This window comes from Pan troglodytes, chromosome 19 (genome assembly GCF_028858775.2).
Source record: "Pan troglodytes isolate AG18354 chromosome 19, NHGRI_mPanTro3-v2.0_pri, whole genome shotgun sequence".
Taxonomy (NCBI): domain Eukaryota; kingdom Metazoa; phylum Chordata; class Mammalia; order Primates; family Hominidae; genus Pan; species Pan troglodytes.
This window is the reverse complement of record NC_072417.2, coordinates 17291502-17315739: the sequence shown is the minus strand read 5'-3', so window position 1 is coordinate 17315739 and position 24238 is coordinate 17291502. Positions and strand designations below refer to the sequence as shown.

Below are 24238 nucleotides of genomic sequence, written 5' to 3'. Positions count from 1 at the left end.
AAGTTACTGAAGGATATGCTTCAGCATACTGAAAGAGTAAATCAAGGAAGAGGAAGAAATACAATCCAGGAAACGGGACAGCAACAGGAGAAGAGTGAAGGGGATTCCTGGAAGCAAAGTCATAGGATGACAGCTACACAGCAAACTAGAGAGCAACTCATCCAGCAGGAGGAGAAGATGCTCTAGGAGAGACATCTCCAAGGAGGAAAGAAAATTGATAGCTTACTTGATGGGTTGGAATATATTGAGGGCATATTAAGAAAAAATTAATAATATAAAGAAACTGAAGCAATCACTATGCTACCCATTTTACTATCTCATAATGTCATGTTGTAAACCTCAAATATATACAATAACTATTGTTTTTAAAACAGAGTCTATTTACAGAAGTGGAAACTGACACTACAACCAGTACATTATGACTTTAAGATTCAAATGCTGAACTACTCATTATCAATTAAATATATATATATTTAATTATTTTCCTAGTATAATCAGTCATTTTTTACTCATGGTGCCTAATAAATCTGCCTTTAATTATCATTTAAAAAAGAAAGTGAAGCAAAAATGCCATTTTAACTCCTCCCCAAAACAGAAAATTTTGTAAGAAAAGAAATTTATTACAGTGTATGATAGGGCTCAGGTGTAAATAACATTTATATATTTACAAAATGTAAATAAATAATAAGTTTACTTATTTATTGTTTAACAAAATGGTGATACAACTATATTGGGAGATGGAAGTATATTGTGTGAGTTGGTTAAGAGCAAATCATTATCTTTCATCACAGGAAATCAACATATAATATCAAAACTGATAATGAGTGAATAGCAGTATAAGCAAATGTCAGAAGTGATAAGGGGCCTGGCGCAGTGGCTGACACCTGTAATCCCAGCACTTTGGGAGGCCGAGGCAGGCGGATCACGAGGTCAGGAGATCGAGACCATCCTGGCTAACATGGTGAAACCCAGTCTCTACTAAAAAATACAAAAAATTAGCCGGGTGTGGTGGCGGATGCCTGTAGTCACAGCTACTCGGGAGGTTGAGACAGGAGAATGGCGTGAACCTGGGAGGCAGAGCTTGCAGTGAGCAGAGATTGCACCACTGCACTCCAGCCTGGGTGACACAGTGAGACTCCATCTCAAATGGGTGGGGACAGGTCAGAGAGTTTTAATTCTGTGATACTATTTGACTTTTCTAACAACACACATTTATATCTTTGATAAAATTAAAAGTTATTAAAAACAGTGGGCACTGAAGAACTAGTGGGTGTAGAATGATAAATCTGATGTGGACTGTAAGAAAATATATCTTCCTTCCTTCCTGCAAATAAACATTTAAAAAGATGAAAAGATGCCCCAAATAGCACAGCACTAAGAGGAAAAGAGCATGTCACAGGTGGTTTTACAACAGTCTTCAAGTTTCTAATTCAAATGTTGGCTACCTTGGGATAGATTAACCCTGGTGTAACTTCCCCACGTGCTTCAGAACAGAGACTCGAGGAAGTCCAGTTTTGGAAGAAGGAATTAGAAGACAAACTTGAGCAGCTTGTGAATGTAACTGATAATCTACTCATATATAAGATCAGATTGGAAAAAGCCCTGGAGACCTTGAAAGAGCCCTTGCACATCACTGAGACATGCCTGGCATACAGGTAGGAGCGAAGGTCCCTCAAATGATTCACGTGTTGTGACAAATGAGATGCTGGGTAGTAAATGCCAGCTGTGCGCGATGGTGAGTTAGAACACAGCACTTGAACAGGTGTTATTTTAGAGCCTGAAGTTATCCCAGCATGCCCCTGGTGCTGGGCAGTGCAAGGGGCGCTGGACTTGGTTCATGCCTCAACTCTGCTCTTGACTAACTCAACTCAAATATGTTAGGACTAGGTTTGGCTGTGGGTAGCAGAAAACTTTAAAATAACATTGAATTTAAAGAAAACGATTTCTTTCTCTCTTACATTCAAAGAGTCTGGAGATAGTCAGTCCAGGGTTGGAATGGTGGGCCACAGTTTTAGGGTTCCAGGCTTTGTCTATCTTCTTGTTCTACTGCACATGGCTTTCACTCCTAATGTTACCTTGTGGTTTAAGATGGCAGCTGGAGCTCCAGCCATTATGTCTACATTCCAGCAAGTAGGAGTAAGTGGGGTCTGGCATTCGTCATTTCTATTTGCATCCTATTGACAGAACTTAATCACATGGCCACACCAACAGATGCTGGGAAATGATTGGTTTTACTTTGGGCAGCCAGGTGCTCAGCTAAAAAACCAGGGGTTCTGTTGCCAAGGAAGAAGGTGAGAACAGACACTATAGCTCCCAGGGGACAGTATGTCTCTCCCATGCAGAGCCACACGGAAGCACTTTGTAATCCAGACAGCACTATAGGAACATGCTTTTTATTATTATTTCCCTCCTATAAATCCAGTGAAAAGAATGAACCTTTCTACTCTGGGGTGATGCTGGTTTCCAGACCTGGGTTCTGCCGCAGACCTAGCTGGAGTGCCCTAACAGGTCTTCTTGCTGTTAGCATAGTCCCCTATAATCTAGTGCACCCTGCACACTGGCTGTTGAGTGAACTTTTCCAAATGCAGATTTTTCCCGGTCACCGCCATGCTTAGAATCCTTCAAACCCCAATGGCTTCAAGATAAATTTTAAGCCTCTTAGCTTAGCAAACCAAGGTTTATCATGATAGGGCCCCCAGTGACCTCTCTGGATCCATATCTTGTCCCCAGTAGTGGGATGTGCTTAGGTGTGTGGAGCTACTTGCAGTTTCTCAAATGCACCATGCCCCTGTCTTCCTGGAAAGCCCTATTCCTTCCATAAGCTTAAACAGGACCCTTTGCAGGAACCAGGCAGCAGTCTCCCCAGCCAGATTTAGAAATCTATGAAGCAAAGAGAAATAGCAGCTCATCAAAGAGCTCAACACCCAGTTGGCTCAAGTCTAAGCCTAAGGATAATGATAACGTAGAGGCTGCTAAGTTTATTGAGCATGTACTATGTGCCAGGTACTGTAGCTTATGCTTTTATAGCTCATTTGTAGTGTGCCACAATCCTATGAAGTACTAATAATTACCCCCATTTTACAGAAAAGGAAACCAAGGCACAGGTAGGTTATATAGTGGCTAAGGGCACCCAGCTAGTGAGTAGGGGAACCTCCTTTCCAAGCACTATCATGGAGGTTGAAAAAGAGCAAAACGTTGTGTAGCAGGGTCAGTTTGGGAGGAGGATGGCGTCTTGGCTAGAAGCACATGTGGCACACAGTTCTGTGACACTGGGTAGATCACTTAGTCTCTCTGAAACTCAGTTTCCCCATCTGTACTTGAAAGGGCTAAGAAAGAATGTTTATATATTAATAAAGCTCAGCACAATGCCTGTCACGGAGTAAGTGCTTACTGGCAGAGGCAATATTACTATTGGTGTTATTATTATTAGTAGTTATTATTACTATAAACATCTTTAAAAAATTTTTTTGAGATGGAGTTTCGCTGTTGTTGCCCAGGCTGGAGTGGAATGGTGCAATCTCGGCCCACCGAAACCTCCACCTCCCGGGTTCAAGCGATTCTCCTGCCTCAGCCTCCTGAGTAGCTAGGATTACAGGCATGCACCATCACTCTTGGCTAATTTTGTGTTTTTAGTAGAGACGGGGTTTCTCCATGTTGGCCAGGCTGGTCTCCAACTCCCGACCTCAGGCGATCCACCTGCCTCAGCCTCCCAAAATGCTGGGATTACAGGCGTGAGTCACTGCACCCACCCTAAAACATCTTTCTATGTTCAATTGTTTGTCTAAACACTGAATGAGGATCAAGGAAGGAAACAAGTCTTTGAATTTATTATTATTATTTAAAACTTTCCACTTCTTGGGAAAAAAAGTCCATCTGGCTGCAAATCAAAACCACAATGAGATACCATCTCATGCTAGTTAGAATGGCAACCATTAAAAAGTCAGGAAACAACAGATGCTGGAGAGGATGTGGAGAAATAGGAACGCTTTTACACTGTTGGTGGGAGGGTAAATTAGTTCAACCATCGTGGAAGACAGTGTGGCGATTCCTCAAGGATCTAGAACTAGAATTACCATTTGACCCTGCAATCCCATTACTGGGTATATACCCAAAGGATTATAAATCATGCTACTATAAAGACGTATGCACACGTTTGTTTATTGTGGCACTATTCACAATAGCAAAGACTTGGAACCAACCCAAATGTCCATCAGTAATAGACTGGATTAAGAAAATGTGGCACATATACACCATGGAATACTATGCAGCCATAAAAAAGGAAGAGTTCATGCCCTTTGCAGGGACATGGATGCAGCTGGAGACCATCATTCTGCGCAAACTATCACAAGGACAGAAAACCAAACACCGCATGTTCTCACTCATAGGTGGGAACTGAACAATGAGAACACTTGGACAAAGGGCAGGGAACATCACACACCGGGGCCTGTCAGGGTGTGGGGGGCTGGGGGAGGGATAGCATTAGGAGAAATACATAATGTAAATGATGAGTTGATGGGTGCAGCAAACCAATGTGGCACATGTATACCTATGTATCAAACCTGCACGTTGTGCACATGTACCCTAGAACTTAAAGTATAATTTAAAAAAAATACAAAGAAAAGAAAAAGAGAGAGAGAAAAAAAAGTCCATTTGGCATGTTTCAGACCAAGTGACCAGTCATCAATCAATTTTTCTTCATTGTGTTTGGATATTTTGAAGTCACATAGACACCAACTAATATCTGTCACCCACTGTGTCATCGGATGGATCGGGTGACAAATCAGTCGTGCAGGTAGTTCTGAGTGTGCAGCCATTAGCCAATGTTGAGTCACCTCATGTTGCACGTGTTGGCTGACTGGCTGCCTTTCCCCCTGCCAGGGAGAAGCGCATTGGCATTGACCTGGTGCACGACACAGTGGAGCATGAGCTGATAAAGGAGGCTGAGATCATCCGGGGCATTATGGCTCTGCTGACCCGTACCTTGGAGGAGACTTCCGAGCAGATTCGGTATGACTCTTCGGCCTGCCCTCCAAATCTCCACTGGGAATTTTGAGAAAAGGCAGTGTCCACAAAAGCTGGGCTCCATGGCACAGAAAGAAAGGGGTTCAACATTCCCGCTCCCACTTTGTGTCCCCAGATCGCCCCAGCACTCAGGGTAAGAGCTGGCCACATCCCTCATACATGGCAGCCGCCCTCTGGTAAGGGTGGGGCTGGAGCTGGATTTCACCCTGGTTATAAACTGGAGGACACTGGAACCCACTGGTGAGGCTGACCCCTCACACATAGTAGGCTGCAATGGTGACACTGGAAAATGTCACAGTAGAAGGGAGAATCTCCAAGTCCACATTTGGTTACGTTGATTTGTCACCGGGCATCAAATGGTATACGCATGAGTGTTGGGGTGATGGGTGGGGGGCAGTACCATCATCCTGCACCAGACCTAGCTGCAGCTTCACTTTCCAGGACCTCTCTGAGGACCTGTGGGTGCCACCTGGGCACTCCAGAGGCAGAAACCCAGTTTACTTTCTCTCTTCAGGATGAACCGCTCTGCCAAGTACAATCTTGAGAAGGATTTGAAGGACAAGTTTGTGGCCCTGACCATAGATGATATCTGCTTCTCGCTCAACAACAACTCACCAAACATCAGATATTCTGAGAACGCCGTGAGGATTGAGCCAAAGTGAGTGGGCCTTGCCGTCTTCCTCCTTGCGGGTGACCCAGTGCTTCTCAGACAGGCAAGACCTAGCGGCTCGTCCTTGCAGCTGGCTGAGAGCTTGGAAGTGGTGGGCTTGGGGCAAAGGCAGCGTTGAATGGTGACCTTGATATTGGGCCCAGAGGCTCCTGATTCTCCAGGTTAGGCTCACTAACTAAGAAAGTCTGACATAAAACCTTTAAACCTTTAAAGAATAAAACATTTTATTCCTTCATCTATACATGTTTTTAACAAGTAAAATAATCTAAAAATGTATGAAGAGCAAGTGAATTTTCCCCCCTTTTTTTTTTGAGACAGAGTCTTGCTCTGTCACTTAGGCTGGAGTGCAGTGGCGCGATCTCGGCTCACTGCAAGCTCCGCCTCCCGGGTTCACGCCATTTTCCTGTCTCAGCCTCCCAAGTAGCTGGGACTACAGGCGCCCGCCACCATGCCCGGCTAATTTTTTGTATTTTTAGTAGAGATGGGGTTTCACCATGTTAGCCAGGATGGTCTCAATCACCTGACCTCGTGATCTGCCCGCCTTGGCTTCCCAAAGTGCTGGGATTACAGGCGTGAGCCACTGCGCCCGGCCTCCCCTTTCTGTTTTTACATCCACTGAGATAACTGGTGTTAGCTGCATGCTCATACAAACATATGTACATGTGCACTCACACACATACGGTAAACTTTGTTTAGTTTATAAAAATGAGATTATACTATGTACCTTTTCTGTGACATCTAATTTGCATTTTTCGGTTAACATTATATCACAGCCTAACTCACTTTAATTTTTAAAACCTTCTTTTTGAAATAAAACATACATATAGAAAAGTGCACAAGTTCGAAGCATTCTCATTGTGTTAGTTAACTTTTGCTGTATACTAAATTATCCCAAAACTTTGCAGCTTAAGACAATAAACATGTATTATCTCATGGTTCCTTGGGTGGGGAAGCCAGGCCCTGTTCAACTGGGTGCCCCAGGCTTGATGTCTTCTGAGGTTGTAGTCAAGCCAGCTGCTGGGGTTGCAATCCATCTGAAGGCTTGACCCGGGTGGGGTCCAATTCCAAGCTGATTGTGGGTGATGGTGGGCCTTGGTTCCTTGCCTTGTGAATTTCACCATGGGGATGTCCCATGACATGGCAACTGGTTTCTCCCATAATGAGTGATGAGAGAGAGAGAGAGAGAGAACGGATGACAGAAGCTACAGTCTTTTTTATATCCTAATCCCAGAAGTGACATCCTTCTATTTGTGAGAAGCAGGTCAATAAATTCATCCCATACTCAAGGCGAGGGGATTACACAAAGGCATGAATACCAGGAGTGGGGATCACTAAGGGCCATCTCAGAGGCTGCTTCTAATCACAAACTGAACAAAGCCTCATATCACCACCAGGTCAAGAAAGAAAACATTATCACCATCCCTATCATCCTGTCCTCTTCCAATCAATAGTCCCTCCCTCCATCCTGAAGGTAATAACTTTCCTGGCTTGTAATAGGATGGTTTTGCCTGCTTTTCATTAAACAGCATTATATACTAGATATATGTGTGTGTGTGTGTGTGTGTGTCTGGTTTCTTCCAATTAACATTATTTTGAAGTTCATCAGTGTCATTCCAGAAGATAGTTCCTCTTCAAACGAGTAATTTATTCACTTGTTTATTTAAATCTGTATAGATGGATGGTTTCTACTTTATTCAGTGTAATCTATTACATTAGTATTTATTTTGATGCTCAAATTATCTCTAGCTGAGCAATCTCACCCAAGTTACTTCATTTTTCTGAGCTCAGTTTCCCTCATCTGTAAAATGGAGATTAGAAAAGTTAGCTCACTTGGCCGTCATGAGGATTAAATGAGATAATGTCTATAAGGTGCCAGCCCAATGCCAGAGTAGGGAGGTTGCCCAAAGTGACAGCTATTGATACTGACAGACCACTATTTGCTCTGCCTAGAGATAGGGTAACGTTCTAGGTGCTTCTGATGAGAGGAAGGTGTAGCTCGTCCCTCTCTCCCAACCCCCTTCCCCACCCCAAATATGCTGTGAATGAAAGCGTGGGGTCTGTTTCAGCTCCGTGAGTCTGGAAGACTGGTTGGACTTCTCCAGCACCAATGTGGAGAAGGCTGACAAGCAGCGGAACAACTCCCTGACGCTGAAAGCCCTGGTGGATCGAATCCTGTCCCAGACAGCCAATGATCTGCGCAAGCAGTGTGATGTGGTGGACACGGCATTCAAGAATGGGCTGAAGGATACAAAGGATGCCAGGGACAAGCTGGCTGATCATCTGGCCAAGGTGAGGTCCCTTGAGGGAGCATGGAAGAAGAGCAGATTCAGGAGCTTTCACCATGGAAAACAAGAATGCCCCCTGGGCCAGACCGCTAGACTTCTGGGCTTGAGATATTGGGTTAACTCGTGGGTAAGGGTCATTCATATTTCTCCAGCTTAGCAGCAGGCTTTGCATTTTTGGGGACTGGAGCGGGACTTTGCCCCACTCTGGGCCTCCATTGTCACTCACTGCTGCAGAGAACAGAAATGCAGAGAACAGAACCCTGAGGCAGGAGACGGGAGGCTTAGGGGCTGGTTGCAGCTTTGTGCCTGGCTGTCTTCCGACTCCAGTTGCCACTCCTCCGTATGTGAAATACGGAAATGGACTACATGCTCTCACGTGCCCTTTAGGACTCTGAAGTTACAGGAGTTGATGCAGCCAGTTTTTCCAAACCCGGTTGGAGCTTTAGGACTCTAGCTGGTCGTTTCTCCTGGTTATCCAGTGTTGCGCTGGTAAACTGGCTCTCAGAGGGTGTTTTAGTCACTTTTACACCACCGTAAAGAGCTACCCAAGACTGGGTAATGTATAAAGGAAAGAGGTTTAATTGACTCACAGTTCCACATGGCTGGGGGGGCCTCAGGAAACTTACAGTCATGGCAGAAGGTGAAGGAGAAGCCAGCACCTTCTTCACAAGGCAGCAGGAGACAGAAAGAGTGCAGGGGAAACTGCCACTTTTAAAACCATCAGATCTCATGAGAACTCTCTCACTATCATGAGAACAGCATGGGGGAAGCTGCCCCCATGATCCAATTACCTCCCACCAGATTCCTCCCTCAACATGTGGGGATTACAATGCAAGATGAGATTTGGGCGGGGACACAGAGCCAAACCATATCAGAGGGGGTTAGTATTTGTACTGCAAATACAAAGTGGGAGCATTTGTACCACAGATATCGGCAAATTCTACAGATTAGGGTCCTTCCTGTAGAATTTGTCGATGTCTGTAGTACAAATACTCCCACATCGGTGGATTTCAAGCTACTCATTTCAGCAGGCCACTGTCAGCCCACCCTACGCTTTACTGCTGGTGAAGCTGAAACAGAGAGGGGAAGGGCCCCAAGGCGGCACAGTGGGAGTGGAGCCCAGGCCTTCTCAGCCCCTGAATCCCTGTCCTGTTGCCACATCCTGAACACTCCCTCCCAGAGCTCAGAGTCCAGTTGTGGACAAGATTTATTTCTGTGATGTGCTGGAGAAACCAGAGTATCATCGAGGGTGAAACTCCAATATTCAGCAAACCAAGAGGTAGACGAGCCTAGTGGAAATGGGTAGACGTCAGAGCCAGACATCTTGGGTTTGAACTGTGGCTTCAACACTTGCTGTGTGACCTTAGGGAGACCCTGAAGCCCACTGTTCCTTAGTTTCCTCCTTGATAAAATGGGGAGAAACAATAGTCTTCCCCAGCCAGGGTTAAGTTAGACAACTCATATAAAATATTTAGAACAGTGCCTGGCATGTATACATTTCACACACACACACACACACACACACACATTTTGCATATACGATTAACATATAATATCATACATATAAATAATAAAAATAGTTGATTGATGATGATGATGATGATGATAGCCAAGGAATAATCCAGAGACTTCCTGGTGGAATAAGAACTTAGTATAGGCCTTGAAAGATGGATCTGAGATAGGACAGAAGCGAGGATGGGAGAGCACTGAGAAGAGAAGAGAGGAAGAGAAGAGGCTAAGGAGCAGAAACAAAGACATACTGGTAATAAAACAATAAAATAAGATGTCACGGCCGGGCGTGGTGGCTCACACCTGTAATCCCAGCACTTTGAGAGGCCAAGGTGGGTGGATCACCTGAGAGGTCAGGAGTTCACGACTAGCCTGGGCAACAGGGTGAAACCCTGTCTCTACTAAAAATACAAAAAATTAGCCTGGTGTGGTGGCAGGCGCCTGTAATCACAGCTACTCGGGAGGCTGAGGCAGGAGAATCGCTTGAACCTGGGAGACAGAGGTTGCAGTGAGCCGATATTGTGCCATTGTGCTCCAGCCTGGGCAATAAGAGCGAAACTCCATCTCAAAAAAAAATGCATAAAAATAAAATAGTAAGATGTCACTGTATGGTGATACATGGTTGGAAAACTGTCAAGTTATAAACATGTCACTGTGATTTATAGTGCTCTGGGCAACAGTGCAAAGCCATGAGAACATCACATACAGTGTGTCACCATGACTTAATTCTGCCATGGTAGTTCAGAAGCAATAATAAATGAATAAGCATGGCTGTGTTTCAATACAGCTTTATTTATGGGCATTAAAAATATAATTTTATGTAATTTTCACATGACGATATTCTGCTTTTATTTTTCTCCCCAACCATTTAAAATTTAAAAATCCCTAAGACAATGAAAAGACAAACCACACACTGGGATAAAATACTTGCAAAATACATATCTGATAAAGAATTGTTATCCAAAACATACAAAGAACTCTTAAAATTCAACAATGGGAAAACGGACCAACTACAAAAATGAACAAAAGATCTAAACAGACACCTCACCAATACAGATATACAGAGGGCAAGTAAGCATACGAAAAGATGCTCAACATCCTATGTCATTAGGGAATTGCAAATTAAAACAACAACACCTCGGCACCTACAGAAAATCCAAAGCACTGACACCCCCAAATGCTGGTGAGGATGTGGAGCAACAGGAACTCTCATTCATTGATGATGAGAATGCAAAATGGTACAGCCCTTTGGAAGAGAGGGTGGCAGTTTCTTACAAGGCTAAACATATACTCTTAGGATTCAGCAATCTCCTTCCTTGGTATTTGCCCAGATGGGCTGAAAACTTATGTTCATACAAAAACCTGCGTATGAATGTCTATAGCAGCTTTATTCATGATTGCCAAAACTTGCAAACAGCTAAGATAGGTGAATGGATGGATAAACTGTGGTACATCCAGACAATGAAATATTATTCAGCACTAAAAAGGCGTGAGCTATCAAGCCATGAAAAGACATAGAGGAACTTTAAATGCATATTGCTAAGTTAAAGAAGCTGATTTGAAACTCATACTGTATGATATGAATCATAATTCCAACTATATGACATTCTAGAAAAGACAAAACTATGGAGATGAAAAAGATCAGCGGTTGTCAGGGGTTTGGGTGGGTGGAAGAAGGAAGAAAGGATCAATGGAAGCAGCCCAGGGGTGTTCTAGGGCAGCAAAACATATTCTGTATGATATTGTAAAGGTGGATACATGTAGTTATACATCTGTCAAAACCCATAGAATCGGCTGGGCGTGGTGGCTCATGCCTGTAATCCTAGTACTTTGGGAGGCTGAGGCGGGTGGATCACCTGAGGTCAGAGGTTCAAGACCAGCTTGGCCAACACAGCGAAACCCTGTCTCTACTAAAAATACAAAAATTAGCTGGCTGTGCTGGAGCCTGCCTGTAATCCCAGCTATTTGGGAGGCTGAGGCAGGAGAATTGCTTGAACCTAGGAGGCAGAGGTTGCAGTGAGCTGAGATCATGCCATTGCTATCCAGCCTGGGTGACAGAGTAAGACTCCATAAAAAACAAAAGCAAACAAACAAACAAACAAAACTCATAGATTGTACAACACAAAGAGTGAACCCTAATGTAAATTGTGGACTTTAGTTAATAATAATATATCAATATTGGCTCATCAATTGTCTTAATAACAAGTGTACCACACTAATGGAAGATGCTAATAATAAGGAAAACCTGGATGGGGGGAGAAAGCATATGGGAATTCTACTTTCTGCTCAATTTTTTTTTAAACTTAAAACGGCTCTAAAGAAATTGAAGATTATTACTTAAAAAAAAATCTTATTTCACAGTCTTTACAAAAACAGGTTGCAGACTGGATTTAGTTTATAGGCCATAGTTTGCTGATTCTTGATCTCACTCATAGCAGTAGTAGTTTTATTATAAGTGTATTGCTATCTATGTATTTTGGATGGTTAAGGTATTTGTAAAATTTAAGAGATTTGGCCTGGTTTTTAAAAATTTCTTTAAAATATATAATTAAATAATTGTTTTAGCCTTATGATTTTAGTTGAAACTTTAAATTTGAAGATAGCATTCGAATATTTAAGAAAATTTAAAGCATCATCTTTTTTTACTAATTTATTAGATTGACAAATCTATTTAAGAACTCCAGAAGGTCTTATTTGTTAAGATAATTTAAATAGGGGTGGAGCCAAGATGGTCAAATAGGAACAGCTCCAGCCTACAGCTCCCAGCATGAGCGACGCAGAAGATGGGTGATTTCTGCGTTTCCAACTGAGGTACCAGGTTCATCTCACTGGGGAGTGTCGGAAAGTGGGTGCAGGACAGTGGGTGCAGCGCACCAAGCATAAGCCGAAGCAGGGTGAGGCATTGCCTCACCCGGGAAGTGCAAGGGGTCAGGGAATTCCCTTTTCTAGTCAAAGAAAGGGGTGACAGATGGCACCTGGAAAATCAGGTCACTTCCACCCTAATACTGCGCTTTTCCAACGGTCTTAGCAAATGGCACACCAGGAGATTATATCCTGCACCTGGCTCGGAGGGTCCTACACCCACGGAGCCTCGCTCACTGCTAGCACAGCAGTCTGAGATCAAATTGCAAGGTGGCATCCAGGCTGGCGGAGAGGCGCCTGTCATTGCTGAGGCTTGAGTAGGTAAACAAAGCAGCCCTGAAGCTCGAACTGGGTGGAGCCCACTGCAGCTCAAGGAGGCCTGCCTGCCTCTGTAGACTCCACCTCTGGGGGAGGGCACTGCCAAACAAAAGGCAGCAGAATCCTCTGCAGACTTAAATGTCCCTGTCCGACAGCTTTGAAGAGAGTAGTGGTTCTCCCAGCATGCAGCTGGAGATCTGAGAATGGACAGACTGCCTCCTCAAGTGGGTCCCTGACCCCCGAGTAGCCTAACTGGGAGGCACCCCCCAGTAGGGGCAGACTGACACCTCACACGGCCGGGTACTCCTCTGAAACAAAACTTCCAGAGGAACAATCAGGCAGCAACATTTGCCGTTCACCAATATCCGCTGTTCTGCAGCCTCCGCTGCTGATACCTAGGCAAACAGGGTTTGGAGTGGACCTCCAGCAAACTCCAACAGAACTGCAGCTGAGGGTCCTGACTGTTAGAAGAAAAACTAACAAACAGAAAGGACATCCACACCAAAACCCTATCTGTACGTCACCATCATCAAAGACCAAAGGTAGATAAAACCACAAAGATGGGGAAAAAACAGAGCAGTAAAACTGGAAACTCTAAAAATCAGAGTGCCTCTCCTCCTCCAAAGGAATGCAGCTCCTCACCAGCAATGGAACAAAGCTTAATGGAGAATGACTTTGACAAGTTGAGAGAAGAAGGCTTCAGATGATCAAACTACTCTGAGCTAAAGGAGGAAGTTCAAACCCATGGCAAAGAAGTTAAAAACCTTGAAAAAAAATTAGACGAATGGCTAACTAGAATAACCAATGCAGAGAAGTCCTTAAAGGACCTGATGGAGCTGAAGACCAAGGCACGAGAACTATGTGACGAATGTACAAGCCTCAGTAGCTGATTTGATCAACTGGAAGAAAGGGTATCAGTGATGGAAGATCAAATGAATGAAATGAAGTGAGAAGAGAAGTTTAGAGAAAAAAGAATAAAAAGAAACGAACAAAGCCTCCAAGAAATATGGGACTATGTGAAAAGACCAAATCTACATCTGATTGGTGTACCTGAAAGTGACGGGGAGAATGGAACCAAGTTGGAAAACACTCTGCAGTATATTATCCAGGAGAACTTCCCCAATCTAGCAAGGCAGGCCAACATTCAAATTCAGGAAATACAGAGAATGCCACAAAGCTACTCCTTGAGAAGAGCAACTCCAAGCCACATAATTGTCAGATTCAGCAAAGTTGAAATGAAGGAAAAAATGTTAAGGGCAGCCAGAGAGAAAGGTTGGGTTACCCACAAAGGGAAGCCCATCAGACTAACAGCTGATCTCTCAGCAGAAACTCTACAAGCCAGAAGAGAGTGGGGGCCAATATTCAACATTCTTAAAGAAAAGAAATTTCAACCCAGAATTTCATATCCAGCCAAACTAAGCTTTATAAGTGAAGGAAAAATAAAATCCTTTACAGACAAGCAAATGCTGAGAGATTTTGTCACCATCAGGCCTGCCTTGCAAGAGCTCCTGAAGGAAGCACTAAACATGGAAAGGAACAACTGGTACCAGGTGATGCAAAAACATGCCAAATTGTAAAGACCATCGATGCTAGGAAGAAACTGCATCAACTCATGAGCAAAATAACCAGCTAACATCATAATGACAGGATCAAATTCACACATAACAATATTAACCTTAAATGTAAATGGGCTAAATGCTCCAATTAAAAGACTCAGACTAGCAAATTGGACAAAGAGTCAAGACCCATCAGTGTGCTGTATTTAGGAAACCCATCTCATGTGCAGAGACACACATAGGCTCAAAATAAAGGGATGGAAGAAGATCTACCAAGCAAATGGAAAACAAAAAAAGGCAGGGGTTGCAATCCTAGTCTCGGATAAAACAGACTTTAAACCAACAAAGATCAAAAGAGACAAAGGAGGGCATTACATAATGGTAAAGGGATCAATTCAACAAGAAGAGCTAACTATCCTAAATATATATGCACCCAATACAGGAGCACCCAGATTCATAAAGCAAGTCCTTAGAGACCTACAAAGAGACTTAGACTCCCACACAATAATAATGGGAGACTTTACCACCCCACTGTCAACATTAGACAGATCAACGAGACAGAAAGTTAACAAGGATATCCAGGAATTGAACTCAGCTCTGCACCAAGCAGACCTAATAGACATCTACAGAACTCTCCACCCCAAATCAACAGAATATACATTCTTCTCAGCACCACACCACACTTATTCCAAAATTGACCACAAAGTTGGAAGTAAAGCACTCCTCAGCAAATGTAAAAGAAAGGACATCATAACAAACTGTCTCTCAGACCACAGTGCAATCAAACTAGAACTCAGGATTAAGAAACTCACTCAAAACCACTCAACTACATGGAAACTGAACAACCTGCTCCTGAATGACTACTGGGTACATAACAAAATGAAGGCAGAAATAAAGATGTTCTTTGAAGCCAATGAGAACAGAGACACAACATACCAGAATCTCTGGGACACATTCGAAGCAGTGTGTAGAGGGAAATTTATAGCACTAAATGCCCACAAGAGAAAGCAGGAAAGATCTAAAATTTACACCCTAACATCACAATTAGAAGAACTAGAGAAGCAAGAGCAAACACATTCAAAAGCTAGCAGAAGGCAAGAAATAACTAAGATCAGAGCAGAACTGAAGGAAATAGAGACACAAAAAACCCTTCAAAAAAATCAATGAATCCAGGAGCTGGTTTTTTGAAAAGATCAACAAAATTGATAGACCGCTAGCAAGATGAATAAAGAAGAAAAGAGAGAAGAATCAAATAGACGCAATAAAAAATGATAAGGGGGATATCACCACCGATCCCACAGAAATACAAATTACCAGCAGAGAATACTATAAACACCTCTACACAAATAAACTAGAAAATCTAGAAGACATGGATAAATTCCTCGACACATAAACCCTCCCAAGACTAAACCAGGAAGAAGTTGAATCTCTGAATAGACCAATAACAGTCTCTGAAATTGAGGCAATAGTTAATAGCTTACCAACCAAAAAAAATTCCAGGACCAGACGGATTCCCAGCCGAATTCTACCAGAGGTACAAGGAGGAGCTGGTATCATTCCTTCTGAAACTATTCCAATCAATAGAAAAAGATGGAATCCTCCCTAACTCATTTTATGAGGCCAGCACCATCCTGATACCAAAGCCAGGCAGAGACACAACAAAAAAAGAGAGAATTTAATACCAATATCCCTGATGAACATTGATGCAAAAATCCTCAATAAAATACTGGCAAACTGAATCCAGCAGCACATCAAAAAGCTTATCCACCATGATCAAGTGGGCTTCATCCCTGGGATGCAAGGCTGGTTCAACATATGCAAATCAATAAACATAATCCAGCATATAAACAGAACCAATGACAAAAACCATATGATTATCTCAATAGATGCAGAAAAGGCCTTTGACAAAATTCAACAACGCTTCATGCTAAAAACTCTCAATAAATTAGGTATTGATGGGACATATCTCAAAATAATAAGAGCTATCTATAAGAAACCCACAGCCAATATCATACTGAATGGGCAAACACTGGAAACATTCCCTTTGAAAACTGGCACAAGACAGGGATGCCCTCTCTCACCACTCCTATTCAACATAATGTTGGAAGTTCTGGCCAGGGCAATTAGGCAGGAGAAGGAAATCAAGGGTATTCAATTAGGAAAAGAGGAAGTCAAATTGTCCCTGTTTGCAGATGACATGATTGTATATCTAGAAAACCCCATTGTCTCAGCCCAAAATCTCCTTAAGCTGATAAGCAACTTCAGCAAAGTCTCAGGATACAAAATCAATGTGCAAAAATCACAAGCATCCGTATACACCAATAACAGACAAACAGAGAGCCAAATCATGAGTGAACTCCCATTCACAATTGCTTCAAAGAGAATAAAATACCTAGGAATCCAATTTACAAGGGATGTGAAGGACCTCTTCAAGGAGAACTATAAACCACTGCTCAATGAAATAAAAGAGGATACAAACAAATGGAAGAACATTCCATGCTCATGGGTAGGAAGAATCAATATTATGAAAATGGCCATACTGACCAAGGTAATTTATAGATTCAATGCCATCCCCATCAAGCTACCAATGACTTTCTTCACTGAATTGGGAAAAACTACTTTAAAGTCCATATGGAACCAAAAAAGGGCTGGCATTGCCAAGTCAATCCTAAGCCAAAAGAACAAAGCTGGAGGCATCACGCTACCTGACTTCAAACTGTACTACAAGGCTACAGTAACCAAAACAGCATGGTACTGGTACCAAAACAGAGATGTAGACCAATGGAACAGAACAGAGCCCTCAGAAATACTGCCGCATATCTACAACCATCTGATCTTTGACAAACCTGACAAAAACAAGAAATGGGGAAAGGAGTCCCTATTTAATAAATGGTGCTGGGAAAACTGGCTAGCCATATGTAGAAAGCTGAAACTGGATCCCTTCCTTACACCTTATACAAAAATTAATTCAAAGTGGATTAAAGACTTACATGTTAGACCTAAAACCATAAAAACCCTAGAAGAAAACCTAGGCAATACCATTCAGGACATAGGCATGGGCAAGGACTTCATGTCTAAAACACCAAAAGCAATGGCAACAAAAGCCAACATTGACAAATGGGATCTAATTAAACTAAAGAGCTTCTGCACAGCAAAAGAAACTACCATCAGCGTAAACAGGCAACCTGCAGAATGGAAGAAAATTTTTGCAGTCTACTCATCTGACAAAGGGCTAATATCCAGAATCTAGAATGAACTCCAACAAATTTACAAGAAAAAAACAAACAACCCCATTAAAAAGTGGGCAAAGGATATGAACAGACACTTCTCAAAAGAAGATATTTATGCAGCCAAAAGACACACGAAAAAATGCTCGTCATCACTGGCCATCAGAGAAATGCAAATCAAAACCACAATGAGATACCATCTCACACCAGTTAGAATGGCGATCATTAAAAAGTCAGGAAACAACAGGTGCTGGAGAGGATGTGGAGAAATAGGAACACTTTTACACTGTTGGTGGAACTGTAAACTAGTTCAACCATTGTGGAAGTCAGTGTGGCGATTCCTCAGGGATCTAGAACTAGAAATACCATTTGACCCAGCCATCCCATTACTGGGTATATACCCAAAGGATTATAAATAATGCTGCTATAAGGACACATGCACACGTATGTTTATTGCGGCACTATTCACAATAGCAAAGACTTGGAACCAACCCAAATGTCCAACAACGATAGACTGGATTAAGAAAATGTGGCACATATGCAGCATGGAATACTATGCAGCCATTGCAGGGACATGGATGAAGCTCTAAACCATCATTCTCGGCAAACTATCGCAAAGACAAAAAAACCAAACACCGCATGTTCTCACTCATAGGTGGGAATTGAACAATGAGAACACATGGACACAGGAAGGGGAACATCACACACCAGGGCCTGTTGTGGGGTGGGGGGAGGGGGGAGGGATAGCATTAGGAGATATAACTAATGCTAAATGATGAGTTAATGGGTGCAGCACACCAACATGGCACAAGTATACATATGTAACAAACCTGCACGTTGTGCACATGTACCCTAAAACTTAAAGTATAATAAAAAATAAAATAAAATTCACCTTAAAAAAATAAATAAATAAAATTCCAGGCCAAAAAAAAAGATAATTCAAATATTTTAAAAAGTTATGTATCAAATTTATAAATGCTGCTTTAAATAAATATTCAAAGGACTTTAAGTAAGTTTGAAGTAGGAGCAATTATTAGTCGTAAGCAGCTTAAAGTAATTGCTAATATCTGCCAAATTTAAAAATAGTTTATCTGTGAACCGGACTTATGAAAACCTTAAGAAGTGTTTAAATAGAAGCTTAAGAAAGCCAAGTGCAATTTCTGGACCTCATTGGGATGTAATTTGGACAAACCAACTCTACCAAAATATATGGAACAATTGGTGAAATGTGATCACTAAATATTGTTATACTATTAAAGAATAAGTCTTTTGTCTCTTTTTTGGTGTGATAAAGGTATTGTGGTTTTGTCAAAAGAAAAAAAAGAATCCTATGCTTAGAAATACACACTCAAATATTTAAGTGAAATATTTAACTAAAAGGACATAATATCTGGGATTAGTTTTAAAATAACTAAGCTGATGGACAGGAGTACAGATGAAGCAAGACTGGCCACATACTGCTCATTGCTGAAACTGCTGATGACTATGTGAGGTTCCTTAGTCTATCTACTTTTGTGTATATTGCAAAAGTAGATGTACAAGTTTTAAAAAAAAATGCTTAATGAAGAAATATATTTTAAACCAGTTAAATATTAATTTTGTTAAAACCAAGTAACTTAAAAGTAGTCTTTTTCTTTTCTTTTCTTTTTTTTCTGAGGCGGAGTCTCACTCTGTCCCCCAGGCTGGAGTGCAGTGGCACGATCTTGGCTCACTGCAACCTCCGCCTCCCGGGTTCAAGCAATTCTCCTGCCTCAGCCTCCTGAGTAGCTGGGATTACAGGTGTATGCCACAACACCCGGCTAATTTTTGTATTTTTAGTAGAGTTGGGGTTTTCACCGTGTTGGTAGGCTGGTCTCGAACTCCTGACCTCGTGATCTGCCCTCCTCAGCCTCCCAAAGTGCTGTGATTACAGCTGTGAGCCACCACATCTGGCCTAAAAGTAGTCTTTTTGTGTGCATAAAGTCACTCACAAAAATAACAACCAAACTCAGACCGAACTGCTCCTTCTTTCCTCAGGCTTCCAGAGGACAGAGCTGGTGCTAGCAGGATAGGAGTGGTGAGGAAATAGGCAGCTTTCTGCTCATGATACAAAGGTACCCTGTACCAAGGTGAGCAGGCAGCTTTGAGCAGTAGTGAGATCCCCACTCTGGCCAGGCCTTTGCTGAGGGCATCTCCTGTGGGTAGATGAGGTGACAATGGCCCGTCCTGTCCCTTGAGTCCATAAGGTTCTAAGTCTTATGTGACCTTGCCCACCAGCAATCACTGCTTTAGGGAAGAGAGATCAGACTCACTCTGGCATGCTGCTTAAGAAGAAATCTGAGGTTCCCTCTTCCTAGCTTACATGATCACAACCCATCTGCTGTCAGCTGTTGAGTTTTGAGGAGCACAGCTTGGCCTCACCTACTCTAATCCTTTTTGTAAGGTCATGGAAGAGATTGCTTCCCAGGAGAAAAATATTACAGCTCTTGAAAAGGCCATCCTTGACCAAGAAGGGCCAGCCAAGGTGGCTCATACACGCTTGGAGACCAGGACACACCGGCCGAACGTGGAGCTGTGTCGTGATGTCGCACAATATAGGCTAATGAAGGAGGTTCAAGAGATCACCCACAATGTTGCAAGGTAGGCTAGCAGCCAGCGGGCAGAGGGCCCTCGGGTCTCAATCCCAACCTGGATATCAAGCAGAGGCTAGATAGTGACCAGCAGGGTGAATGAAGCCAGCCTGCTCTGGAATGCTTGAGGAATGCCCCCTAGAGGGCAGTCTCCACCACCTCCCGCCAAAATTGTTGCCTTGGAGAAAATGGATCCCAATATTGAATGATTCTAAAGAAGCCCAAATCCAGATGTTTAGGTCAAATCTGCAGTTTTAAACATCAGCATTTCATAAGGTGTCTACGTCATGAATCTGGCCTGTGGCCGCCAAATTGAAATCTCTGTCTTTTTTTTTTTTTTTTCATGGCCTTTTCAGTATGCATTTTATTCTAAAATTAGTGAGATCTCTGTCTTCATGAGGAGAGAGGAAGGGGAAGAGCACATATCAATTTGGCTCCTGCACTGAACACTGGGGAACATTCTTTCCCTTGAAAAAGCAATGCATAGAGAGAAATTATTCTCTTCTCTTCTTCCCTTTCTCCTAGATTGAAGGAAACTTTAGCCCAAGCTCAGGCAGAGCTGAAAGGGCTGCATCGCAGACAGCTTGCCCTGCAGGAGGAGATCCAGGTCAAAGAGAACACCATTTATATCGACGAAGTGCTGTGTATGCAGATGAGGAAATCCATCCCACTTCGGGATGGGGAAGACCATGGGGTCTGGGCTGGGGGCCTCCGCCCTGATGCTGTCTGCTAATAGTAGGGCTAGTTCCAATTCTCATTAAACCACATTGTAAACAGTAGTTACAGTAGTACAGAGCTCTCATTTCAGGCTGGCGGGGCCTCTAGCCAGCCTGCTGCAACCTCTTGGCTGGCATTCCAAGCCTGCTCAGGGGGCTGATTTTGGGGCGAGTTTCTTTTCTTATGCTGGTGTGGTGTTTGCCTAACAATTCAACTCCATATTTTAGCACAGGCCACTCTTACAATATCACAGGACTTGGGGCCCCAGGACAGGGTTTCAAGACATTTCAGTTCAGATTCAATTCAATAAAGTAGTTGGGCTGGATCACCTATGTAGACCATGCCCTTCTTGCTCATGAGATGGGATGCTAACCTTTCTCTTGGCTCTCAAAATTTCTTTTCTCTAGAAAATAATGTGTTTTTTTTTCTCTTAAGTACTCAAATAACATAAAGAAAAAGAACAAAATTCCATTCATTCAAGTCAATGGGTTCAAGTCAATGGTTAAGACTGTAGGTTCTGGAGTCCGCCATCTGAGTATAGGATCTCCAATAGTCCCTACTCACAGGGCTATGGGGGCGTTGAATGAGATCACCTCCGTAAAGGGCTTCATACTGAGCCTGTATCATGGGGCAGTGAGTATTTAATGAATGTGAGCCATTGTGAGCAGTCCCACCCTATACCAACATAATTTCTGCACAATTGTACTCATGGCATAAACTCAATTTCAGGATTATTTTTTTCCTTCGCTGCTAATTATTGCAAGCCTTTGTTCATGTTGCTAAATTGTCTTTATAATTATTTTAATGGTTACGTACCTCTTTACAAGTTTTCAGCAAGACTGTTTTATATACTTACTGTTTCTTTTCCAAAAAGAGTTCAACTTGTGGGAGGCTGCCTTCCGCTGAGCTGCAGCAGGTCAGAGATCTATGTGGGTGACTGTCAAAGGAAGACATTTGCTGTGGGAAACTGCTCATTTGTTCCTTATTCCGCTAACATTGAAGGAACGCTTTCCACGGACGAGGCTTACCATCTCAGCACCCTCCCATGTGTGAAGCTGCTGCTACACTCTGCTAACATTTGGTTCCCCGGTGCTCATGGACACCTGACGGTGTGGGGCTCAGGAGACCTAGCTTCTAGTTGCAACACTGCCAGGAAAGTTTCTCTCCTTCTTTAGGGCCACCTGTAAAGTAAGGAATGGACTATATCGTCTGGAACTCTTCCTGTCCTTGCTGTTCCCTGAATCTGGCTGTCTAGCTGCACATCCGGTGTCATAGGGCACAATGATAATGCAGAGTGTGGGCCTAATTCCTGGGAGCTTTGCAATCTAGGTGCTCCTTGGTCCAGAGACTCTTTGCCATCAGAAAGGGATGTTCCCAATCTGGGATGGAGAAACCCCCCTTTGAGGCCAAAAGCACTGGCTTAATTCTGTTAATTCCGATCTATGCCACCCCAGTGCTGAACGTCTCCTCTCAGAGTGCTCAGCAAACACACAGCCCTTCCCATGCCTCAATCAAGGAGGGAGGCCCCTCTCTGCTCACTGGGAAGCCTCTGGGTGCTCTTCTGCTCTGGCTCGGAAGAGTCCAAATAAGCCTTCCCAGCTCACTGGGCAGACCTCAGAGTTTCTGCTAACTTAGCAGGGTTTTGAGGTCTGTCCCAGAGGATGTGGCCGGCAGGGTGTGAAGACACTGGGCAAAATCCTTCCTTGTGAATACAGCTCTCAGAGGCAGCCAGCCTCAGTGGTGGATTCAGATCCCAGGCTCTGCAGGGAGATGTGATTCAGATCAGCTGGTGGATCAGCTCCACGCTCTACCTGTGATGTGATCCCCGCCAAGTTACTCAACTGCCCCGAGCTTCAGTTGCCTAATCTGTAAATAAGACTAATAAAGCCTAGATCGGCGAGATAACGTGTGGAAGACTCTCAACACAGTGTCTGGAACATGCTGCTTTTAAGGGAAATGTGATTTTGATTATGGTTGAGGCCATTTCTCAACATGTAGACATAAAATGCGGAAACATCTAAGATTTCAAGAAAGCAATGTTTTGTTAGTAAATCTGCTCATGCAATTCCTAGGTCTTATTGGGTATCAATGTGTTTCACAAATGAAATCTGGTCTTAGCCTGTGTTTCATGAAGGACATTTGCAATTAGCCCACGGTTGCAAAAGCCTTTGTAGCTACTGATGAAGGCCACCCTGTTCTGTACCCCTCTGACCCATCCAAGCCAGATATCTTTTTAAGATAAAGTACAACTTTCGTCCTAGATAACACAAAATTTATTTTTAAATACCATCACTTAAATTGGGAGTCATTTAAACTTGAATTTTCTTAACATAGAACCAAAGTTGAACGTGTCTGTAATCCACATAATTAAAAGAAACACAGGAGCAAAGTTTCTATCTCTTCCGTGGTTCATTTGGCAGTGATGAGTGGGAATTCTCTCGGGTAGCACAGGATTTGGCACACTGGGAAAATCTCCGGAAGGTTGTTTTTCTCCCAGAGTACCCAATCTAGGTACTTCTCTGTTCTGTGGATTCTGTTGCCTGCCACTCACCCTAACCCAGAGAGTCCATGTCTTGTCATCTTTGCCCTCCACCACCACTCCAGCATGCTCTGGGGGTGCCAGGCTTGGGAGTGACAAGGTCAGAGCCACCCTCCCAGGGGAGCGGGATCATATTTGGGTAACAGTAATGAGTAATGGCATTAGAACCCACCTTTGGTTCCCGTTCAGTCTGGGCTCCATTTAAACGTAGTTTCTCATTCATTCATGCCCAGCACTGATTCTTTCATGAGTCCATTTTTCTGTGGCTTATGTAGGTATGACACAACCTCAGGCCATCCCAGATAATTGACTGATGGGCAACAATAGTGATGACCTGTCACACTCGGCTGTGATCCACAGTTCATAAAGTGACTTCTTGTATATTTTCTCATCAAATCTTTACAAAAACCTGAAGAGGCTGGTATGATTACTAGCTCCATTTTATAGATGGGATGCTGGCCTTTATGTCAGACACACCAAGGTTCAAATCCTGGCTCACTCTTCCTCTTACTGTGTGACCTAGGGTAAGTTGCTTAGCCTCTCTGTGCCTCTGTTCTGTTGTCTCAGAGTCATGAGGCCTACACTGTCCTTGTGATCCACATAGCCCTTTTCTGGTGTAGCACTTTGCCATCCCAGGCTCCGGGATAGAGGAGGCTAGTGAGATTTTTGTGGTTTCCAATAAATATTCTTACAGCCTACTGTTGACAAGTGCAGATATCCAAAGCTACAAAACTAACAAGAAATTAATAGGAACACGGATGCTGGATTCTGAGCTCCCTATCATAAGGAATAAAGTACCTGATCACGAGTCAAGCTGGTATCTCTCTCCCCCCAGGCAAAAGAGAGACCTATCCTTGCAGCTGCTTAGACCTGCTGGCTAACCCATTGGTCTCTTGTGCAAACAGTCCTCTACTGGCGGGGGAG

General features: G+C 43.2%; 1 protein-coding gene across 1 annotated transcript in view; it reads left to right on the top strand.

Moving 5' to 3' along the window:
- Positions 1-20837, top strand: part of TEKT1 (tektin 1) — a 32289-nt gene extending 11452 nt beyond the window's left edge. Inside the window, exons 3-8 of the mRNA XM_523837.8 lie at positions 1490-1655; positions 4879-5007; positions 5537-5680; positions 7759-7981; positions 19872-20068; positions 20584-20837. Coding sequence (XP_523837.2) covers positions 1490-1655; positions 4879-5007; positions 5537-5680; positions 7759-7981; positions 19872-20068; positions 20584-20791 — 1067 coding nt within the window. The 3' untranslated portion in view covers positions 20792-20837. The remainder of the gene's footprint in view (positions 1-1489; positions 1656-4878; positions 5008-5536; positions 5681-7758; positions 7982-19871; positions 20069-20583) is intronic.
- The last annotated feature ends 3401 nt before the right edge of the window (positions 20838-24238 follow it).